The sequence below is a fragment of the Onychostoma macrolepis genome, chromosome 18 (assembly GCF_012432095.1).
Source record: "Onychostoma macrolepis isolate SWU-2019 chromosome 18, ASM1243209v1, whole genome shotgun sequence".
Classification (NCBI taxonomy): domain Eukaryota; kingdom Metazoa; phylum Chordata; class Actinopteri; order Cypriniformes; family Cyprinidae; genus Onychostoma; species Onychostoma macrolepis.
In genome coordinates this window covers 4,333,520-4,353,728 of record NC_081172.1, presented here as the reverse complement: position 1 = coordinate 4,353,728, position 20,209 = coordinate 4,333,520, and the positions used below count along the sequence as shown (strand labels likewise).

General features: G+C 35.6%; 1 protein-coding gene across 3 annotated transcripts; it reads left to right on the top strand.

Moving 5' to 3' along the window:
* Positions 1 to 1,241: 1,241 nt before the first annotated feature.
* golim4a (golgi integral membrane protein 4a) lies at positions 1,242 to 19,650 on the top strand. Of its 3 annotated transcripts, XM_058751870.1 has the most exons (17): positions 1,242 to 1,823; positions 6,431 to 6,505; positions 6,759 to 6,808; positions 7,064 to 7,117; positions 7,265 to 7,415; positions 7,611 to 7,693; positions 8,194 to 8,277; positions 11,393 to 11,548; positions 11,640 to 11,879; positions 14,444 to 14,709; positions 15,727 to 15,803; positions 15,929 to 15,993; positions 16,186 to 16,374; positions 16,563 to 16,631; positions 16,706 to 16,792; positions 17,784 to 17,824; positions 18,094 to 18,222. In XM_058751870.1, the coding sequence occupies exons 1-16, from the start codon at positions 1,538 to 1,540 to the stop codon at positions 17,793 to 17,795; spliced, it is 1,944 nt and encodes a 647-aa protein (XP_058607853.1). In that variant the 5' UTR covers positions 1,242 to 1,537; the 3' UTR covers positions 17,796 to 17,824; positions 18,094 to 18,222. The 3 variants fall into 3 exon arrangements, with proteins under 3 accessions (XP_058607853.1, XP_058607851.1, XP_058607852.1); XM_058751868.1 differs by lacking the exon at positions 17,784 to 17,824 and having other exon boundaries at positions 1,243 to 1,823; positions 18,094 to 19,650; XM_058751869.1 differs by lacking the exons at positions 8,194 to 8,277; positions 17,784 to 17,824 and having other exon boundaries at positions 1,243 to 1,823; positions 18,094 to 19,650.
* Positions 19,651 to 20,209: the final 559 nt, after the last annotated feature.

Below are 20,209 nucleotides of genomic sequence, written 5' to 3'. Positions count from 1 at the left end.
TCAACTAGCATCAACTTGTTCAGACTGTAAAATCAGGGGAAAATTGGAGCAAAAATCGCGTAGTGTATTCCAGGCTTAAGTGTATGATGCCTAGTGTTTTAAAAATCTGTTCAGATTTTAAAAGTCGTGTAGTGTATTCCAGGTTGATCATAGCTCCATTGGTTTCAATGGGTCTACAATGTACTTATGCTTATGATGCTTTTGGGAATCACAGCCCTGGTTGTTTCAAACTTCTTCCATTAAGCATAATGGAGACTACAAGCTTCTGTGAACTTTTAATGTAGCAGATTTTTTTTCTGAACTCTTCCCCAGATGTGTGGCTTGATGCAATTGTGTTTCCGAGCACTACGGGCAGTTCTTTTGATCTCAGGGTTTGGTTTTTGCTTTGATATGTATTTTCAGCAGTTAGACCTTTTATTAAAACGTGTGTGCCTTTCCAAATCGTACTCATTCAAATGAATTTGCCACAGGTTTACTTCACTCGAATTGTAGTAACATCTACAAGCGATACGAGTGCTCTTTAGCTAAATTTCAAGTGTCCCAGAAAAGGGAATGAATACTTATGCAATGGAATCATTTAAGTTTTTTTATTTTTAATAAATTTGCAACCTGTTTTGTGCTTTGTCATTATGGCGCAGCCTATGGAGTGTAGAAAAAAAAAAAAAAAAAAAATATATATATATATATATATATAAAGTCATTTAAAGCAGTTTAACATTAGGCTGCAACATAACAAAACTGAATGGTTTGTGAACTGAAAAGAAAAGAAAAGAAAAAATAAATAAATCAAGGGGTACGAAATGTAATTTATTCCGGTGATGGTTAAGCCTTATTTTCAGTAGTAAATTCTCCAGTCTTCAGTGATTTGTTTGTGGAAACTCTGATGCATTTTGCTGTGATTCTTTGATGAATAGAAAAATCTAAAGAACAGCATTTATTTGAATCATAATCTTCTGTAACATTATGTCTTTACTGTCAAATGAATGCCTCCTTGCTGAATTAAGGTAATCATTTATTAAAAAAAAAAAAAACGGTGTTCAAAACTTAATACCATTTTTTCACAGTTTTAAAAAACAAAATAGTTTTTCATCTGCATTTGAAAATATATGATCCAAATCGCGAATTTCCTCGACTGTTCTGGACATTATCGAATACGTTCTCAGGCACACGCCCCTCCCATCTGAGCGAATCTCTTTTGATTGACATGAACCTTGACCAATCACAGCAACCGAATGTTTGTGAGGGGCGGGATTTCCTTCAGCTTCATCGCTGGATGATCTGCTGCAGCTCTAGGTGACACGTAACGAAAGGTGCGATTAGGCCGCTCTAAACTTCAGATAATTCATAAAAAGACTGCTTTTCATTATGTAAAAAACTCAACAGAGCTTCGACTAAGCACGAGGATCGACTACAATCGTATTCGTCACTTTTTTTTAATCTGTTGAATGTCTTTGGAAAACTTGGCGAAGCGTGAGACTTTTGTAAACATTTCAGATACACAAGTCGCACGAGCAACTGTCCACGAATATAATGTTTCATGAGGAATCTCGGAGAGGACGGAGTTGTTTCTATACTGAAGAGTGAAGAGAAAATCATTCCCTGGAAAGTTTCTGTGGAATCCAGGAGAGGAGGGAACATGGGCAACGGCGTGTGCTCCAGGAAGCAGAAGAAGATTTTCCAGTCTCTGCTGCTGGTCACGGTGGTGTTTGGGATGATCTATGGTGGGATGTTTTCTTACGAGATGCACAGACAGCTGAAGAGGACAGAAGAGATGGCCGTGAAATACCAGCAGCACCAGGAGTCTCTTTCCGCTCAGCTTCAAGGTAAAACACAACGTCGTCGCGATGACGTCACGGCGCAAGAAACATTCTATAAATTTTGGAACTTTGGCAAGTTTCAGGTTTTTGGCCAGCGAGCTCTGAAACATTATTTACTGTGAGTGACCGTCCTGTTGGTTCTTTTATTGTGGTGTTGTGGTTTGGTGATTAAAGCTCTAGAGAGGTCTTCAAACGTTTTAGGTGTAAATCACATAAAAGAATGGAATGTCACATGACACGATAGATGACATTTTTTAGTGCATACTGACTGACACGTTTCTGAAAGTTTCAAGACCTGTATTCATAGGGTAGTGTTGTTGTCTAGTGGTTGAGAAAGCTCTAAAAAGTCGGTAACCAAAAAAATTTGTTCATTTGCTGACACTTTAGAATAGAGTGGAGTGGGGGGTAGATGTTGCACACTTTTAAAAGATAACCTAAGGATTGTGAGTTCAAACCATTTAAAATGATTCCATATGGCAATGCAGAAATTTCATCTTTTGCATGACACTGATGCATATTTAAAGAAATGCATTGACATGCAAATCATATTTTGCTGCAAATTCATCTTTGCTGCAATTCACACACAGTGAGGTGTATTTGACACTGATCAAGAAAAAAAGTTAGAAATGTTTGCTTGTTTTTTTTTTTTTTTTTGTAGCTACTGATTCCCTGCAGGCAGCTGCCGCTGAAGATGCTCATTTTTATGCAGAACATTTTGTTGGCAGCCAGCTTGTTTCAACCTGTGCCTAAAATCACAGGCTTTCATTCTATTGTCCCACGGAGATGGGCTTCTCTGTTTGTCTGCCCGTCCAAGCTCAGTATGCTTGCTGCTGAAAGGGCATGAAGAAACGGCCTTTGTCTTTAGATCACAAGCAGTTCTATGTTAAACATCTGAAGAGTAAACTATAGTTTTGTTGCTTTGCCATATATGGACTTTTAACAAAATTGAATTAATTTAAATGCTCAGGGCTCAACAATAAAAGTTTAACAACAAATATGATAAAAATAAAATTGCAAATATGTTAAATTTGTAAATCTTTTACCCCAGGAACATGTATGTGTGTGTGTGTGTGTGTGTGTGTGTATATATATATATATATTAGGGATGCAACGATTATAGATTTTGTTGGTACGATTATAGTCTGAGGAATAATCACGGTTACACGATTATTACGATTATTATGCATGTATTACAGGTTTTCACAAAAACAAAAATCTTATACAACAGCGTTGTATTCATTCTCTGCCACGAGGTGGCGCTTTAGGAGCGCTGAAATATTGCGGTTTCCCTGAAAACGCTGTACACAAAGCAGCTCCGCGCTCATAAATGCTGCTTTATCAGGAATTATAGGTAAAATGAAATTAAAATGCCAATGACACGTTTCTGAGGACAGTCGGTTCCCTTCAGATACATTCACATAAAGACATCCGCGCCATGTTTTGACTTGAAACGTGCCGCGCTCATATTTATTCAATGACATCATTGCCTTTTGAAGTTTAATCCTGCCGTATCGCGACTCATGTCTTTCAGTCCCCAACTCTTAAAATTATAATTAGGACATTTCTTACACCATTTAACGTATTTAAAACTTTTTATGGCCTTAATTTTGATACAACTCACTTTCAGAGTTTTTAAGGACCCGCGGGAGATCTGTATTTAAGGAGCCCGTCGGGCAGGCAGTGATACATTTTGGTAGCCCGACTGGAAAACACAATAGCCCCGGGACGTCGGACTAGCGATTTTGCGAGCCCTGGTTAATCTAGTAGCCTCCATGTCTCTGATAAGCACGGCATTTTAAGATGGTGCACCGCTAGTGTAACTTTGTTTTCGTTTTGCGCAAGTTTCAACAGTTCCATTCCGTGCAACAGAAACACTCGGTGTAGCAGAGCCTTTACGATTAATTAACCGTGACGTTTTAAAGCGCGGTTAATCGTAAAACCGGTTAATCGCTGCATCCCTAATATATATATATATATATATGTATGTATATGTATATTTATTTTTACATTTTGTGTAATTAAATTTTATAATTACTATGTAATTATTTATATAATTTATAACAGCCTTTTAAAATAAATTTTATAAATTAACAGTACATTTTATATGTATTATTTATGTAGCTCAGAAATTTGTATTGACATAAAAAATATGATTAATAATAAATATTTATATTTGTAAAATTATTTATGTTTTTATTTAACTTTAAGATATTTAGATTTTTTTGTATTTTAGAATAATTATATAATTAATTATAAATGTATAAATCATTTTAATAAATTGTTCTATAATTATTATATTTATATAGTTCATATTTGGCATGACAATTACATATGTGAACAATAGTTATTACTAGAAACTAAAATTTTACTAAACAAAAATGTAAATATTAAATAAAATTTAACATTTTATTTTTATTTTTGTTATTTTCCTGCTATAAAGAGTTTTATAATTTAGATGTGTAATCATAATATAGAGTTCATTATGATAAATTATTTATAATAATTTATAACTAATTTCTAATACTTATTTTGTATTTTTTTTAAAAAATTAAAAGTATTATAGATTTTTCTTATGGGCTTTGGGACGTGAAATCTTTAACCTCACGGGTCTTTTATGTCCTGAGCATGTGCTTCCCATCACACAAACGATTTTATCTTTATTGTACCACTAGGAGGTCCTCTGTTGAGACTGTGTTTGAGTCAACTGAGATTACTGCCTTCAAGTCATAAATCACTGCTCAGCCTCTTTAATCAGTATAATCAGTACTTGATATGTCAGTAATGTAATGATGATTGTAATGGGAGGATACAAGACCAGACGCAAGGGGTCGAAGGACGCAGACCATGACATCACTGTTCGAGAAGCAACCTACACTGCTGGACAAACACAAATATGGGGAGGGAAGGCTCAGTCAGGCTTCATTTCCTGTGGCATTTCAGATTTTGGAGGAAGGCTGCTGTGCACATACACAGTGCCAGTGTCAGTGCACTCTGAGAGCAGCAGGGGCAACCTTTCATTCTGATGCCATTAGAGAGAAATTAAGAGGGTCGAATGTGGCACTCAACGGGTCAGTGGATCACACAGTGGAGAAAGGCTTCAAAAAATAGATCAGCTCACTTTACTTTCTAACTGTGGTTCTGCAAAAGCTTCTGGTTGTTGTGGGGTATCTAGATTTTCTTTTTTTTAATTGTGTTATTTTTAGCACATTATTTGCATGTTAACAGATTCTGTACTTTATAGTTTGCACAGTAAAATCATTATTTGCATTGCTAAATTTAAAATAAATAATTTACTTTTAAAAAAAATTTTTTTTTTTATAAATATGGCCACTACAGTCATATGCATTCACACAGATGTTTTTATTATTGTGTCGTATGTGATATTGATTCTGAGTAATTGTTCTATCTACATTAGACTGAGTAAAATCACTTTTTGATGTTGGTTTTTGCAAAATAATGTATTTTTGCATATAATTAAAGGAATAGTTCACCCAAAAATTTAAATTTGCTGAAAATTTACTCAGCCCATTCAAGTTGAGTTTGTTTCTTCATCAGGACCGATTTGGCGAAATTTAGCGTTACATCACTTGATCACCAGTGCAGTGCACTGCAGTGAATGGGTGCCATCAGAATTAGAGTCCAAACAGCTGATAAAAACAACTCGGTAATCCACACGACTTCAGTCCATCAATTAATGCCTTGTGAAGAGAAAAGCTGCATGTTTGTAAGAAACAAATCCATCATTAAGGCATTTCTAACTTCAAATCATTGTCCATTGTCTTCTGTCCATAATATTGTTTTCTTCAATGAAAGTCATCTCATCTGAATCAGGAGAGAAATACGCACAGATCACCATTTACAAGAAAAACAGTCCAAAACAGTTCTAAACAAATGGATAGGGGGATTTTGATATAAGAGGACAACAGGAGATGGACTTTTTTACTGGAGGAAGCATTATGGATTAAAAACAGGCATTTTGGTCAAAAGCGAGAGTTTGAAGTTAAAATGCCTCAATGGATTTTTATTTTTATTTTTTAAATTTGGCAAATTTTCAAAAGTTAACTTTACATGGTGTAATTCAACTGGTTCACATAGAACACATTATTGTGTCCAAACATAGCACATTGTGCACAACACAAAGGTTTCAAGAGACTCATGTTGCTATACAAAACAAATGACAAATGATATGACACGACAGCGAACACCGTTGTTTGCAGTTTTGTATAGGCCAGCAGTTAAAAAATAACTCCAACTGTAGCTAAAAGATAACCAAAAAAATATCTAAATAACCTTTTACTGCACAAAACTGTCAGATGCATTTAAACGTTAATTCTATCTACACCTGGTGATGAGAAATCTGATAGCTATTGTCTTGATTGTATTGTGGAAGGTGGTGAATGAGTGTTACATAAGCAGTGCTTTGATGGCTATAGCTGTGCTGCATTAGAGAGGATGAATTTAGAGATGCAACTTCTCTGGTTACAATGCCTTACAGCACAGTAAAACACGGAACAGTGTTGCTAAAAAGTTGCATTTTACACTGAAGTTTGAGTATAGCTGTATGTCAGCATACCAATACCAAATCTTATTCTCTTTCTTTCTTCCTCTCTCAGTTGTGTACGAGCATCGCTCCAGGTTGGAGAAGTCTCTTCAGAAGGAGCGGCTGGAGCATAAAAAAGCCAAAGATGGCAAGTTTTTTTTTGACTAATTGATGAAGAGGAAATTCTGAAGTGTAATGACATCCTGTAGCTTGCATGATGGATAAACTGGTGCAGCCCAAAGCTGCTATGTTATGCCAAGTGTCAAAGTTAATAAGATCCTAAGAGTATTCGGACACCCTTAAGCCAAACTTTTAATGCATGATTGTCATTGCAGTGGGAATGAAATAATAACATGCAATACTTAATACATGTAACACTTGCTTTTGCCTTTTCCTCACAGATTATCTTATGTATAAAATAGAGGCTCAGCAATCTGTCAACAAAGAAAAGGTATGTTGTTTTGAGAGCTACAGCATAAGGGATGGTTTTCATAGAGCAAAAACTTGAGTTGTGAAACTGCAGGAGAAGTTTTTCAAGAGCACATGCTCTTGCCCTGCAGTCAAATACTCATCTGGTTGTTTGTATGCGAATGGCTCATATGTTTCTCGGATATCACGGCCTGTGGCTCTCTGGCATGGCATTTAGATGTGCACTGATGGCATGCTTACAAAATGACCAGGTTTGTTTGTATTTGTTTGCTTACAGCAAGATGCCGGCGTCAGATTCAATTCTCTGCATTCCCAGCATCAGATTTTGAAGGTCAGTGGGGAAAATGCATTTACACAAAAATGATGGTTTGTGATGTACTGTAAAATATGCATGCCTTTTCGTCCCACAGCAAGCACAGATAATTCACTGTTGTGTGTCTGTGTGTGTGTGTGTGTGTGTGTGTGTGTTTACCATCAGAACCAGCATGATGACCTAAAAAAGCAGTATTATGAACTACAAGAGCGACATCAACTACAAGATGATGAACACAACAAGGCATTAGATGAACATAAACAGAGACTCGACCAGCTTCATCAGACTAAAGAGTCTGAGATTTCTAAGCTCAAAGGTATTATGTTCTCACCATCTTACTCTTAGCAATCACATGGCAACACCCTTGCATCCTAAAAGAATCATGGTGGTGTGTTTTGCACAGGCAAGGAATGTGAAAATTTCGTTTGACCTGTCATCTGCTGGTGTCTATATGGTGGAATCACAAGCTGCAGTCATTTCAGCTGTCTCCCTTTTCTCTTTTCTTCTGCAGACAATGTATATAATCTACGTGAGGAGAACAAGCAGCTGAGAAAAGCTCATCAGGAAGTCTATGTGCAGCTTCAGGACACCAGGGTAATGCCAAAAAGTACTATGGGTTTTGCTTTATACCAGCTCAATGCTTCAGCTCTAAAATAAAATGCTTCAGCTCTTTTTAGAGGAATAGCACAAAATGTGTGTTATGGTTATTGGTATAATTAAGATGAATGGGTGAATCTTATGAAAATATGTCTGTTATGGCAGCACTAAAATTCACCAAAAATTAATAAATTCACATTGCAAAAAATATTACTATTTTTCAAACACTTTTTTCTTTGTGCAACATATATACTCCTATATATTTTTTTCTTTTGGGTTTTGGGGGAAATTACCTGCAAATGTTTTTGACAATTTTTATGAAATTCACCCGAATAGAATTTGTTTTTATATTTATATTTATTTATGATCCGTGGTTCCATGATCCATCTTTTTGCACATCATTCAGTTGTATTTATACACACTATCCATACAAATATTCAGTGTGGTTGTCCTGAATGCTTGTATCTGAGCGTTACCTGTGATGGTCCTTCTTGTAGCAACAGCACAAGAACTTAAAATCTGCCCACGACCAGCTTGTGTTGACCCTGGAGGACCACAAGAGTGCGCTAGCTGCGGCCCAGGTTAGGGTGGGGGGGTGTGTGTAAATATGCTTTAATCAGGTGAAGTATGTGTTTGCTGTGCATGCATCCTACTGACTGATCAAACACTGTGCAGAGCACATCCTGTGGGAAATACAAGTCCAGTTTTACACAGCTCGTGTAAGCAGCTTGCAGATGGTGTATATTTATTTCCGAACCCATATTAGCAGTTTCCTGTAGTCTTTGTAAGCAATGCAATGCTGTGTATCAGATTCATTTTCAGATATTTGCTAAATTTGGCAGAAAATATGGTGAACATGAGCTTTAAACCTACTTATCAGCATGATCATTTCCAGTGTTTTGCACTTTAATAATTACCTTTATAGTTGCCACTGCCATTATACCACATATATTTTGGTCAAGTCTACACGCAATATGTTTAATAAAAGTAAAATTATTTGCACGCTTTGTATGGTGAAATTTAATTATCATTGAAGCTCAGCAAAGGTAAAATATTGTATTTTTTGTACAAACGTCATTTTAATGAAATTTTAAATTAACAAACTTTTATTATATTGTTATTTTAGTATCATTAAGATATTATAGTTTTTAGAAGTATTTTTATTAATAACGGTTTTTATTTGAATTTTAGTTAATGTTTTGTTTATTTGGGTTATATAATTGCATTTTTTATTTATTTTTATTTCTGTTTTAGTTATTTTAGTACATCAAGTTAAACTAAATTAAAATGAGAAATGAATAAAATGAAAATCTTTTTTTTTTTTTAGGTCAACATTATTTTTTATTTTCTTTATGTTTTAGGATTAATTATTTTATAGTTTTATGTAAAATGCATTTTCTTGATGGTTTTAGTTTTAGTTGACTATTAATCCATAACTTTATGATCTCTTTTATTTATCAAAGAAAAGTTGTTTTCTTTACAAGGAACTGATTATATTAATGTAATAAATATGAGATGCAAATTATTATATGCTATATTCTTTATCTCCAATATGTATTTTTCAGCCTTTTTTATTTAAAAAATTTTTTTTTTTAATCATGGCTGGATTCATGATTTTTGTTCTGTCCCTATCCAAAATAAATATCCAAATAGTTTAGTGTAATTAAATTAACTTTAAATTATATTACACTATTATATACAATATTACACTATTTATTTATTTATTTATTTATTCCTTTACACAATATTTGTGTGCGCTATGTATTTTCATACTTAACAACATATACCAAACTCTATTTTATAATTGTACATTTCCTGTGCAATTTGCATGCACAATTTTATTTGTATGGCTTCGTCCCAAATCAGTTGCCTGTGAGGTTCTTTGGCAATTAGGATGCTGCCTATGTAGGCAGCAAGGCAACTCTCTTGGTTTTGAATCAGAGCTAATATGTTAACCCAGAAATCATTTTATTTTCTGCATAGCACTGCATATCAATTATGCAGCAAAAATGCTGTCAGTGTGAAAGCAGCACCTGATCCTGCTGATGCAGTTAGACTGCAGCGCTGCTTGCGTGAGCTGTGTCAAACAGGCCTAAGCCTGCATTTCAAGTCCGGTCGCATTCCACAAGGCCATTGTGATCTCTCGCACACACTCTCTTTCTTTCACTCATTTCTACAGAACTTCTTGCCCTGGTTTAGTATGCTAAAATGTGCATGACTCTGATAAGCAAACATGCTGTACTTCCTGTTTACTCGCTCTGTCTCTCCGGCTTTGTGAAAGCAGATGTACAGATGCTCGTTAATTAGGACTGTCACTATCTGCTTTCTCAGGATGATAGGGAAGCATGCTGGGAGGCAGTGGGTTTAGCGTGTGTGTGTTTGCACTTGTTCTCCTTTCAAACCCACACATCCAGTGTGTTATTTTCCTTCCATATGCTGCCAACACTTGGCATTTAACTAGAAAAGAAAAAACAGGTACCCTAGTGAAGAACTGGGTGAAAGAAAGGTTAGATTAGGATTGCGGGTATTTGGGTAAGAATTGAGGGTGAGAAAACATTAGTGTGGTTAAAAGAATTAGCAATTAGCATTGTGCGAATAACCCGCCCAAAATTTTAGTTGTTATTTACTTCCTGTTTAGCTCTTCCCTCTAATTTGTTTTTGCATCTATTCAGACGTTGCATGTCATGATTGTTTGTCTGATGCACAAGAACTTGGAAAGTTTGGTGTCAGTGACATCAGATGTAGCATTGCATCTTTTTTATGTTTAGTATATGCAAGCCTGAATCTTTTCAGACTTTTATATTTAAATTAAATTAATACTAATTTTGAAACCAGTGCAAAAAAAAAAAAAAAAAAATATATATATATATATATATATATATATATATATATATATATATGTATATATATATATATATATATATGTATACAGTATATGTATCATGTATATATTAAATCAATTAAAACCAGGTAGTTTTCTGCTATTTTTGCAATGACATACATGCTGCTTTGTAAATAATAGGCTTTTGAACACTCTTTCGTTTTAAAAGTTATTATAAATGTTAAATAAATAAATAAATACAAGAAATAAATTAAAACCATTTAGTTTTTGTAGTATTTTCTAAATTAAACAAATTCTAAATAATAGGCTTTTTAACACACTATTTCATTTTAAAAAGTATAAATATTAAATGATTAAATATGTATTAAATAATTAATTTAAATGTTAAAACATTTAGTTTTCTAGTATTTTTTTCAATTACATAAGGTTCTAAACAGTATGCTTTTGAACAAATTATTAAAAAAATATTTTTTAAACATTTTTAAATCGTAATATAAACATTAATTGATTAAATATGCATCACATATTTAATCACAAAAATAAACAATTTAATAAATTTAAAACCATGGAATGTAGTTTTCTAGTGTTAAATACAGTTCGCTTTAAGTTCTCAATGAATTATTCAAATAATTATTTCTGTAGCTTGCTCTGGTTTTCTCTCTGTTCTTGGTGTCTTTCACTGATAATGGGCTTTAATCTCTCTTTCTCTTCTGCCTTGTGTCAGGTTCTTGATTTCAGCTTGCTGCATTTGTTGCCTGTTTCAGTTAACCTCCAAACATTTTGCCAGTGTATATGAGGCCTTCGTTCTAATATGTGATGTTGTACTAAATGTGGTTGGTCTCGATGGCTTCCAGGTTCAGGTGGATGAATATAAACAGCTGAAGGAAACACTCAATAAGATGCCCAGTCTGAGACATGCTGCAGGACAGCCTCAGGCGCATGTAGACGCACAGCCCATCCAGAACAGGAATGCAGAAGAGCTCCATCAACCCCAGGACGCTCAGCCAGAGGTATTAAAGCTGTTTACCCATCATGCATTCCAAACTGAGTTTTTTGACTTGTCACTTGTTTGAACGGTCTGTCTCATGTGGATCTCGTCAGGCGGGTAAACATGACGAGGTTGAGAAGCCTCAGCCACACCACAGGGAGGAGGATGGAGAAATGGGAGGAGCCGAGGAGAGGAGGAGAGAGCTGGCAGAGGAGGAGATGGAGCAGGCCGGGCAGCCACAGAAACTGGAGGAGGAGTTTGATGTGGCGCATAATGAAGTAGAGGAGGAAGAGCCACAGGCCAACCAACCAGATGAAAACGCACTGGAGAGGGAGCAACATCACGCTCATGAGGTCAGAACTCCGAAAGCAAACATTAGAGCACAGATGCCCAAATCAGGGCCCACAATGACCTTTGATTTGGCTAAATTTTTGTCTAAAAAACCCTGTTAAATTCCGTTAAAAATCGGTCTTTCAGATGTGATGTTAAACCGAGGTCCTGACTCTCTGTGGTCACTAAAAATCCCATGGCACTTCTCATAAAGAGTAGGGGTGTAACCCTGGTGTCCTGGCCAAATTCCTTCCAGCCTTTTATCAATCATGGCCTCCCAATAATCCCCATCCACTTGATTGGCTCTATCACTCTCTCTCCTCTCCACCTGTAGCTGGTGTGTGGTGAGCGCACTGGCGCCGTTGTCCTGTGGCTGCTGTTGCATCATCCAAGTGGATGCTGCACACTGGTGGTAGTTGAGGAGAGACCTCCCCACATGATTGTAAAGCTCTTTGGGTGTACAGCAATACACAATAAAGCGCTATATAAATGCATCATTCATTCATTTAAATTTCAAAAGGGGGGGAAAATAGGAAACAAACAAACAATTAACTGACGTGTGAATGCATTTGCAAATACTTGGAAATATAACCTATAATTTGCAATAATTAGTAAGTAAACAGTCCACTGGTTGGCAGTGGTGGTATTTCAGTATTAGTATTGTAAATTAGCTTTTATTTTTAAAATTGTTTAGTTTTTATTTAATTTTGTGTGATGTATTTTAGCAGTTTTATTAATTATTAGTTTTTAATATTTCTATTAAGCTTTCATATATATATATATATATATATATATATATATATATATATATATATATATTTTTTTTTTTTCTTTAAATACTGAAATGTACAGAATATAAGTAGAATTCAATATAATGCTACATTTAATTTAATACGATATTCAATTTCGGCCCACAATCCTCAAGTCACGTTTGTTTTTTTGCTCTTCATAGTAAAAATTACCAATAAAATTGTATGCCTACATAACTGTTCAAAAGCTTTGGGTTTTAAAAAGAAATCTCTTCTGCTTGAAAACAGTTATGCTGCTTTACATTTTTGTGGAAATCATGATAACGTTTTTGTTTTTATCTTTTGTAGCATAAATGCCTTTATTATCACTTTTGATCAATTTAGTGCACCCTTGCTGAATAAAAGTATAATTTTTTTTTTTAAAAACCCCACAAATACTTACTCCAAACTTTTTTGTATGGTAGTGTTGCCTAGTGAGCTGCCTGGCCAGACAACATTTTTAGCCATCATAATGTGCCGTTCCAAAGGGTAGGCAGCCATATAATGCTGTTTTATGAGATAATTGTGTGCTGTATGTTTTTATGCTTATTATCATGAATATTGAGCTGTTACCTACCAATGCCAATACTTAGGGATGCACCGAATATTCGGGCCACCGAAAATTTTCGGCCGAAAATGGCCCAAAAGTGCATTTTCGGTTTTCGGCCGAAAGGCTTTTATTACCGAAACAATACAGCCGAAATGTTGTGATGACGCAAACAGAAACCGCAACCTGCACGTGCTTGTCTGAAGCAACATGTCTGCGGTGTGGACGGATGTTTTCAAATGGAGCGGCATTTAATACACAGAGCCGTAGTTCACTGACAAGCTACGCAATATCACGTTCAATATCGCAGGCGATTCATCTACGATTCTGAGCGCGAATTGCGTAGTTTGTCAGTGAACTACGGCTCTGTGTATTAAATGCCATTTGAAAACAGGTGATGGAGATTTAACGCTAATCACGGAACCGGCTTTACTGACGAGATGCGCATGACTATCGCATGCAAAATATCGTGCAGCCCTACCTGAAATCCAAACATTCCGATCGCTACGCTGAATATGAGAGGAACGCGGCACAGAAAAGGAAAACGCCTCCGAGCACGCCCACTCCGTCTGTGGCGGACGTTTTTGAAAAGGCAAGGAAGTTTCCCAGTGATGGTGTTAAGGCAAAGGGCATAAACATACACAAAAGTTAACATATGGGCTATGGCAGTCTTTGTTTTGATACACTATTATGTTGAAGGCCTACAGAGAAAATATTATTGTATCTTTAAGCAGTTGCACTTGTTCTGAATGCACTTTCTTGTAGTAGTCCTACAGAGAAAAATTTAAAATGCACTTGACCTAAATACACTTTGTTTTTATGAGAGAACATTTAATTTTACAACCTTTCAGCAGGCCAGTTGGCCTGTACATTATCATTTAATGTACACATGAGTGGGGTCAAGTTAAACATTTTAGTTTGAATTTTATTTTATACTGTACATTGTTGCAATGTGCTAAATAAATATTTGCATAATTTGTAATTGATTTATTCTTTGAAACTTTAATATTAATTTATGCAATTGCAATGCCTTGATTTTAGTAAAGTTAGTACACAGTCATGGCTATAAATGCAATGGTACTAATAATTGGCATAATTTCTTTCGGTGTTTCGGTTTTCGGCCTTGGTTTCCTCTTTTTCGGTTTCGGCCAAGAATTTTCATTTCGGTGCATCCCTACCAATACTCCATTCCTGCATTATCCTTCAACTCAGTCTGACCCGTAAGGCCCTCACTCTTCTGTTCTTCCCCCAGGTGGCGCCAGCTGAGGCTCATGCGCAGCATGCACAGGTGGAGCGGGTGAAGTCAGCGTACGAACAGCAGAAGGAGCAGCAGCGTCTGGCTGCACAGCTGGCGGAGGAGCGCAGACAGCTGCACCTGCGTCAGGAGGCCCTGCAGAAACAGCAGCTGGAGCAGCAGAAGGAGAGAGAGGAGAGGCTGCGTCTGCAGAGAGAGAGAGAGCAACAGCAGAACAGAGAAGCTGATCTCAAAGAGCAACAACTCCGGCAAGAAATGCTCCGGTCAGACACCTTCCCTTAAGTTATGCAGTTATGAATATATTATAAAAACCATTATTATGAATATTTAAATAAAGCAAAAAAGCTATGAGGGATTGTTTGTTGCAGTGATTTTACCACGGTTTATGCGTTGTGGGCATCCAATCACTGAAATGGTTGCAACAGCAATTTATTGTTTAAATAATATACATTCAATGGGTCAAAGACGAGATGTCCCATTTTGGTGTCAGCATCAAATCAAATTTACGAAAGTGATTTCACACACACAAAAGTACATTAAATGCAAATAAGGTGTCTACTTTAATGTTTCAGATAACTTCTGTGAAAATAAAATGTCAAAATATGGGTGAAATAATGTTCCATTGTCATTCATGCAACAGAGAAATTTATGTAATAACATATTTCTTCTGTCCTGTGCTTGCTATTTTTTTAGAAAAAATTATCATACTGAATTTCATTATATTTTAAATAATTAAAAACGTCTTTCTGACAAATGGGTAAAACCTAGTGTTTTGAAGGGTAATGGTAAAGATTTAAAATTACAGTTAATAATTTTGAGGGACTGCACTGTGGTCCTTTAATTAGAGTCTTTTAATGTCATCTAATGATTCTTGATCTAAATATGCCTGACAGCATTTTTAGTAGATTAACTATTGTTACACTGAATGAGATTTTAGTGGGCGTCTTTACTAAATAATGGTAGAAATGTATGATAATTTGTATTTTTTGCTCATAAAAATTTTTATTCAACAGTACACATTCTAATGTACGAAAAAAATTAAAGCTGTATTAATTTTTTTTGTTTTAATCCCCTTTTCGTCTATGATAATCAGTAAATAATTACATTTATTTTTAACAAAATGAGCAAAAAACTGTTCCAGTAAGCATATTTCTACATTAATGAATAATAGTCGTGTGTGTGTTCACTGGCATTTTTACAGTTAATTTCACAGGTATCCAAGCCAGGAAACAATGCAATGGTTTATTTTATATGTTCTTTTGTTTTTTTGTATTAATCAGGAAAAAGGCACAGTATGAAAACATAGATACTGATATAGTCCAGGGAGAAGAAGAGCCACAGATATCTGAGGAGAAAGGTGACAATTCATGTGCTTTGATGTCATAGCAGCGCTACTTTTTCTCAAAAAAAAGGACAACTTCAATGTTTGGTGCAATTTTAATATCTTTGCATTATATTTTTACATTTCTTTGTTATTTGTAGAGGAGAATGTGCACCATGAGGAGCCGAGGCAAGATGAAGCAGAGCATGTTCATCATGAAGATGAGGTGTGTTACCTTATGTTATTGTAAACACATAGGGCTAGGTTTGATTAGGTCCTTAATACAGACACCGATAAAATGTTTTTTTTTAATTTTTATTATATATATATATATATATATATATAAACTAACCGTATTTCTGTTTTAACCCAGTGTATGTTAATGTGTGTACTGATGATAAATACGTTAATTTTACAGCATCCTGTAGAAGCAGATGTGGATCCGGAGGACGACCCCAACAACCAGGGGGAGGATGAGTTTGAGGAGGCGGAGCAGCAGCAGCCCCATGAGGAAGAGGAGGAGGAAGAGGCAGCACCTGTTGGCCACCCTGACATGCACCTGGCCGTAGAGAATCAACACCAGCCGCCCGCCGATGAACAGCTGGTGGTAAGTGACCGTGTTTAATATGCAATTGGAGCAATATTGATATTTGTCTGTGGGTGACGTTACATGCTTTTGTGTATCAAAAAAAGACTTGGGAGTATACATTGATTTAGTTTGAGAACTTCACTGTTGTTGACATTTATTTATTATACAGCTTAGAAAGTCTTAAATGAGTTTTGTGTTTTGTGCAGATGGCTGGAAACCCAGACCAACAGGAAGATGCTCTGGATGAGCAGTACCAGGAGGATGGAGATGATGAGGTCGGATAACAAATGCAAATGCACACATAAGAGTTATTATTTGTTCTCTAACTGTAATGGCTTTCTCTCTCCAGGCTCAGGATGAGCTGGTAGATAATCAGAAGCGTGAGGTGGTGCGGGAGGAAGAGGGAGACCCGTATAATGAGGAGAATGGAGAACAGGTACAAAATATTTATATTTTAAGGCTTGTTGAGTACAGGTGTGCTGTTAAGTTTCTACAATGCAAGGCAACTGCATTATAAAGGCACACCTTAACAACCTAGTAATGCTCTAGTTGATTACATCACATATTATATACATTATGCATGATTACATTACATATATTTTTAACTGGATAAATATTTTATGTACAGTGGGTACTAGATGTCCCACTTTGCAAGTAAAGAAAGTTTGCCAGTAATGTTTATGTATGTTTGAGGAACTTTTTGTATTTAATATTTCTTCCTTTTGATTGTGTACATTTATTCAGTCTATATATGCTAATATTCAAAAATTTGGGGTCAATTAGATTTTTTGTATTATTTTTTTTTTCTGCAGGGATGCATTAAATCGATCAAAAGTGACAAAGATATTCACAATGTTTACCAGTTTTGAACTTTAGATTCATCAAAAAATCCTCACATAAATATGTTTTCTCACAAATATTAAGCATCACAAGATTTTCAACACTGATAATAAGAAAAAATAAAAATCTTGAGCAGCAAATCAGCATATATCAGAATGATTTCTGAAGGATCAAGTGACTCCATTACTTGAGTAATGATACTGAAAATTCAGCTTTGCGTCACAGGAATAAATGCTAATTTATTCAATGCTCAAATTTATAGAGCAAATAAATGCAGCCTTGATGAGCATAAGAGACTTCAAAAACATTAGAAGATCTTACCATGAAATTTTAAGTGGTGGTATATGTATATTTAATACATCAAATACATAACTATCTTTTAAAGATTGTATATAATTGTTAATGACATAAATTACCAACTTATTTTAGAGTATCAAAAATTCGCAATAATTTTGTTTCTTGTCAAAAAAGTTAAGCTGTTTGTTCCAAGACTGTTTAAACATTTCATGGTCTCTGTCACTGTAATATATCACAGATAGTTATGTATTGCTTATGTGTGTATGTTTTCACTTATTCTTTTGTACAAGCTGCCGCTGTAACTGTAGACTGGTGGCAGCGCCACAGTTGGGTGAGTCAGATCGATTGCAGCGGTGTCCAGTTACTGCCATGAGTCCTTCCTCCATTTTCACCTCATCTCTTAGATACAGGGAATGTTTATTCACATCTGTGCACATTTAAATAGAAAGGTCACCCAATATTTAATATATGTCATAAAATATGTCATTTTATAAACATAAAATATGTACTCACCCTCATGTTGGTCCAAACCCATCACTTTATTTTTTTGCAAGCAACCATATTTGCATATTTGAATATTTTCTGTTTGTTTCTGTCCAGGATGAGGCCAGAGATCAGGATGTAGCGGTGAAGCAGGATAATCAGCCCGCCCTGCATCCCAATGAGGAGAACTACGAAGATGAGGAGGAAGAAGAAGGCAACGGTGATAAACCCAATCGCAGGGCAGAAATGTGATGTGATTGAAAAGAAGGACAGCCAGTCGCTGCCAGCTGTTTGGATTGGGTTTCCCACCCAATATTCTCAAACATTGTGCCGGAAACGGTTCCGTTGGGTCCTGATGAATAGTAAACCGGTTTCACTTCCGGTCTGTGTGACTCTGAAACCGAGATCCACCAAAACGCCCAACCACTTACAGACCAAACGCCCTGCTGTCTGCCTTTACTGTACGTCTGTCTATCGTTTCTTGTGAATAAGTTCCATTTAAATGCTCTCATATCTTGCATTTGATTTCTTCGACTGGACTGCGAATCTGAAAGCACAGATTTTAACCACCAGAAACTCTTGCACTGAAAGTTTTGCCAAGTGCCATTTTTGGTTACTTGTGCTCCACATGCAAGATATATTCCATCTTTGACATGAAACAGCCTTATTTTAATAGTTTAGACTGATTTTGATGGACTGGCAGCAGTCACCAATCAGCATCGAATCCTCACCTGGCCCCGCCCAAATTTATGGTGTTAATTCATCCATCTTGTTGATGAATAATTCAGGATGGGTTTGGCAAGATGCTTGGGTCAATAGATGAACTAAATGAATGTTTACATGTAATTCAAGCTGAGAACTGTAGCTGTCGAATGCTCAAGTTTTTTTTAAAGTTACTGTATGTGTTTATTAACCATAGTTGAATTATATGCTGCCTAGACGTGAACCAAAATCATTCAGTTAAAGACTGATATTCATCTGCTTTTCACCAAGTGCCTCATAGAGTTTATAAGAGAAAAATGTTACCTATCTTGCCAGGATGAATCAGTTCCTGACATCTTTGTCGAATGTCTCTGTTATGGAAACACATTTTTTTTTGGTTTGTTTGTTTTTGGTCTGTCAACAACTATTCTAGTATAAACTAGTACAAGTGTTACTGGACCTGGTTCTCTAAGTCTCACTGTTAGACTTTAACATGAGACATCAGACAGCAGAAAAATTAATGCCACATTGAAATGAGAATTAAGGAGACAATATTCAGATGTAAATTTTTAATATGTGATGGGTAAACAAAATTGCTGGAATAGCTTACTCAAAATGATTTGTTCTGAATGTATGCTAAATCACTACAATATTGAAAATTTTTATTTATTTTGTCTTGTTTTTTTTTGTTGTTGTTGTTTTTACATACATTATAAAAAATGAAATAATCTTTTGTCACTTTTGTTACGATTTTTAGATTTATTAGCTGATGTAATATTGGTAATAAACAAGCTTTCCTGTTAAGTGTTCAGCTTTAATATTTTATATTTAAAATAAATATCTATATGTGTATAGTTTTTTTTTTTTCTCTCAAGTTTTGTAAAAGGAAGTCAAATATAACTATTGTGAGAAATATTTTTGTGGCGTTTTGTTGATAATGGCCATGTGAGCGAAATAAAAATGGGTGAAGGATTTAATGCTCATCCTCTTTTAATCATGCACAAAGTCTGGCGGGCGCACCGATGTTTTGATGTTTGGTGACCTTGAGCAGAGAGGAAAAATCTCTTCGTCTGACATAAACGTAAAAATAAACCCAAAGCAAAATAACACTGCTTTCATCCTGCAGTTTCTGGAAGGCTGATGAGAAGCTGCAGTAAGTGACAGAGGGACCGTGTAGATTTGTAGACCGATGAGAGCTTTAGAAATAGTCCAACAACATAAACTGAGATTATCCCAAAAACTGTTTTCATCATAAAAAGTACAAAAATTGGTTGTGTGTTGTATTTTGTGTTCCGTTGCCTCTCTGTATCTTCTGCTGTTATTTATTTTATATATATAGCCATTTTGGTTTTCTGGTGTTCAGTGCCACTAGCATATATCTGCACTGTGTTCATTTTGTTTGTCAGGCAGCTGTAGAGAATCCTTTTGGAAACACTGCAAAAAATGCTCTCCGTAGGGAAGCGGGGTTCTGCTGCTGACAAACAAAGCCGCTTCACAGATTTAATAAGCTGTATAATTTTGTCAGATCTCT

Coding starts and splice junctions, on each gene's coding strand:
- golim4a (XM_058751868.1), top strand. CDS start 1,538: ATGAGGAATCTCGGAGAGGACGGAGTTGTTTCTATACTGAAGAGTGAA. Junction 8,278..11,392: donor GTGCGCTAGCTGCGGCCCAG/GTTAGGGTGGGG, acceptor GATGGCTTCCAG/GTTCAGGTGGATGAATATAA. Junction 16,375..16,562: donor CCGCCGATGAACAGCTGGTG/GTAAGTGACCGT, acceptor TGTTTTGTGCAG/ATGGCTGGAAACCCAGACCA.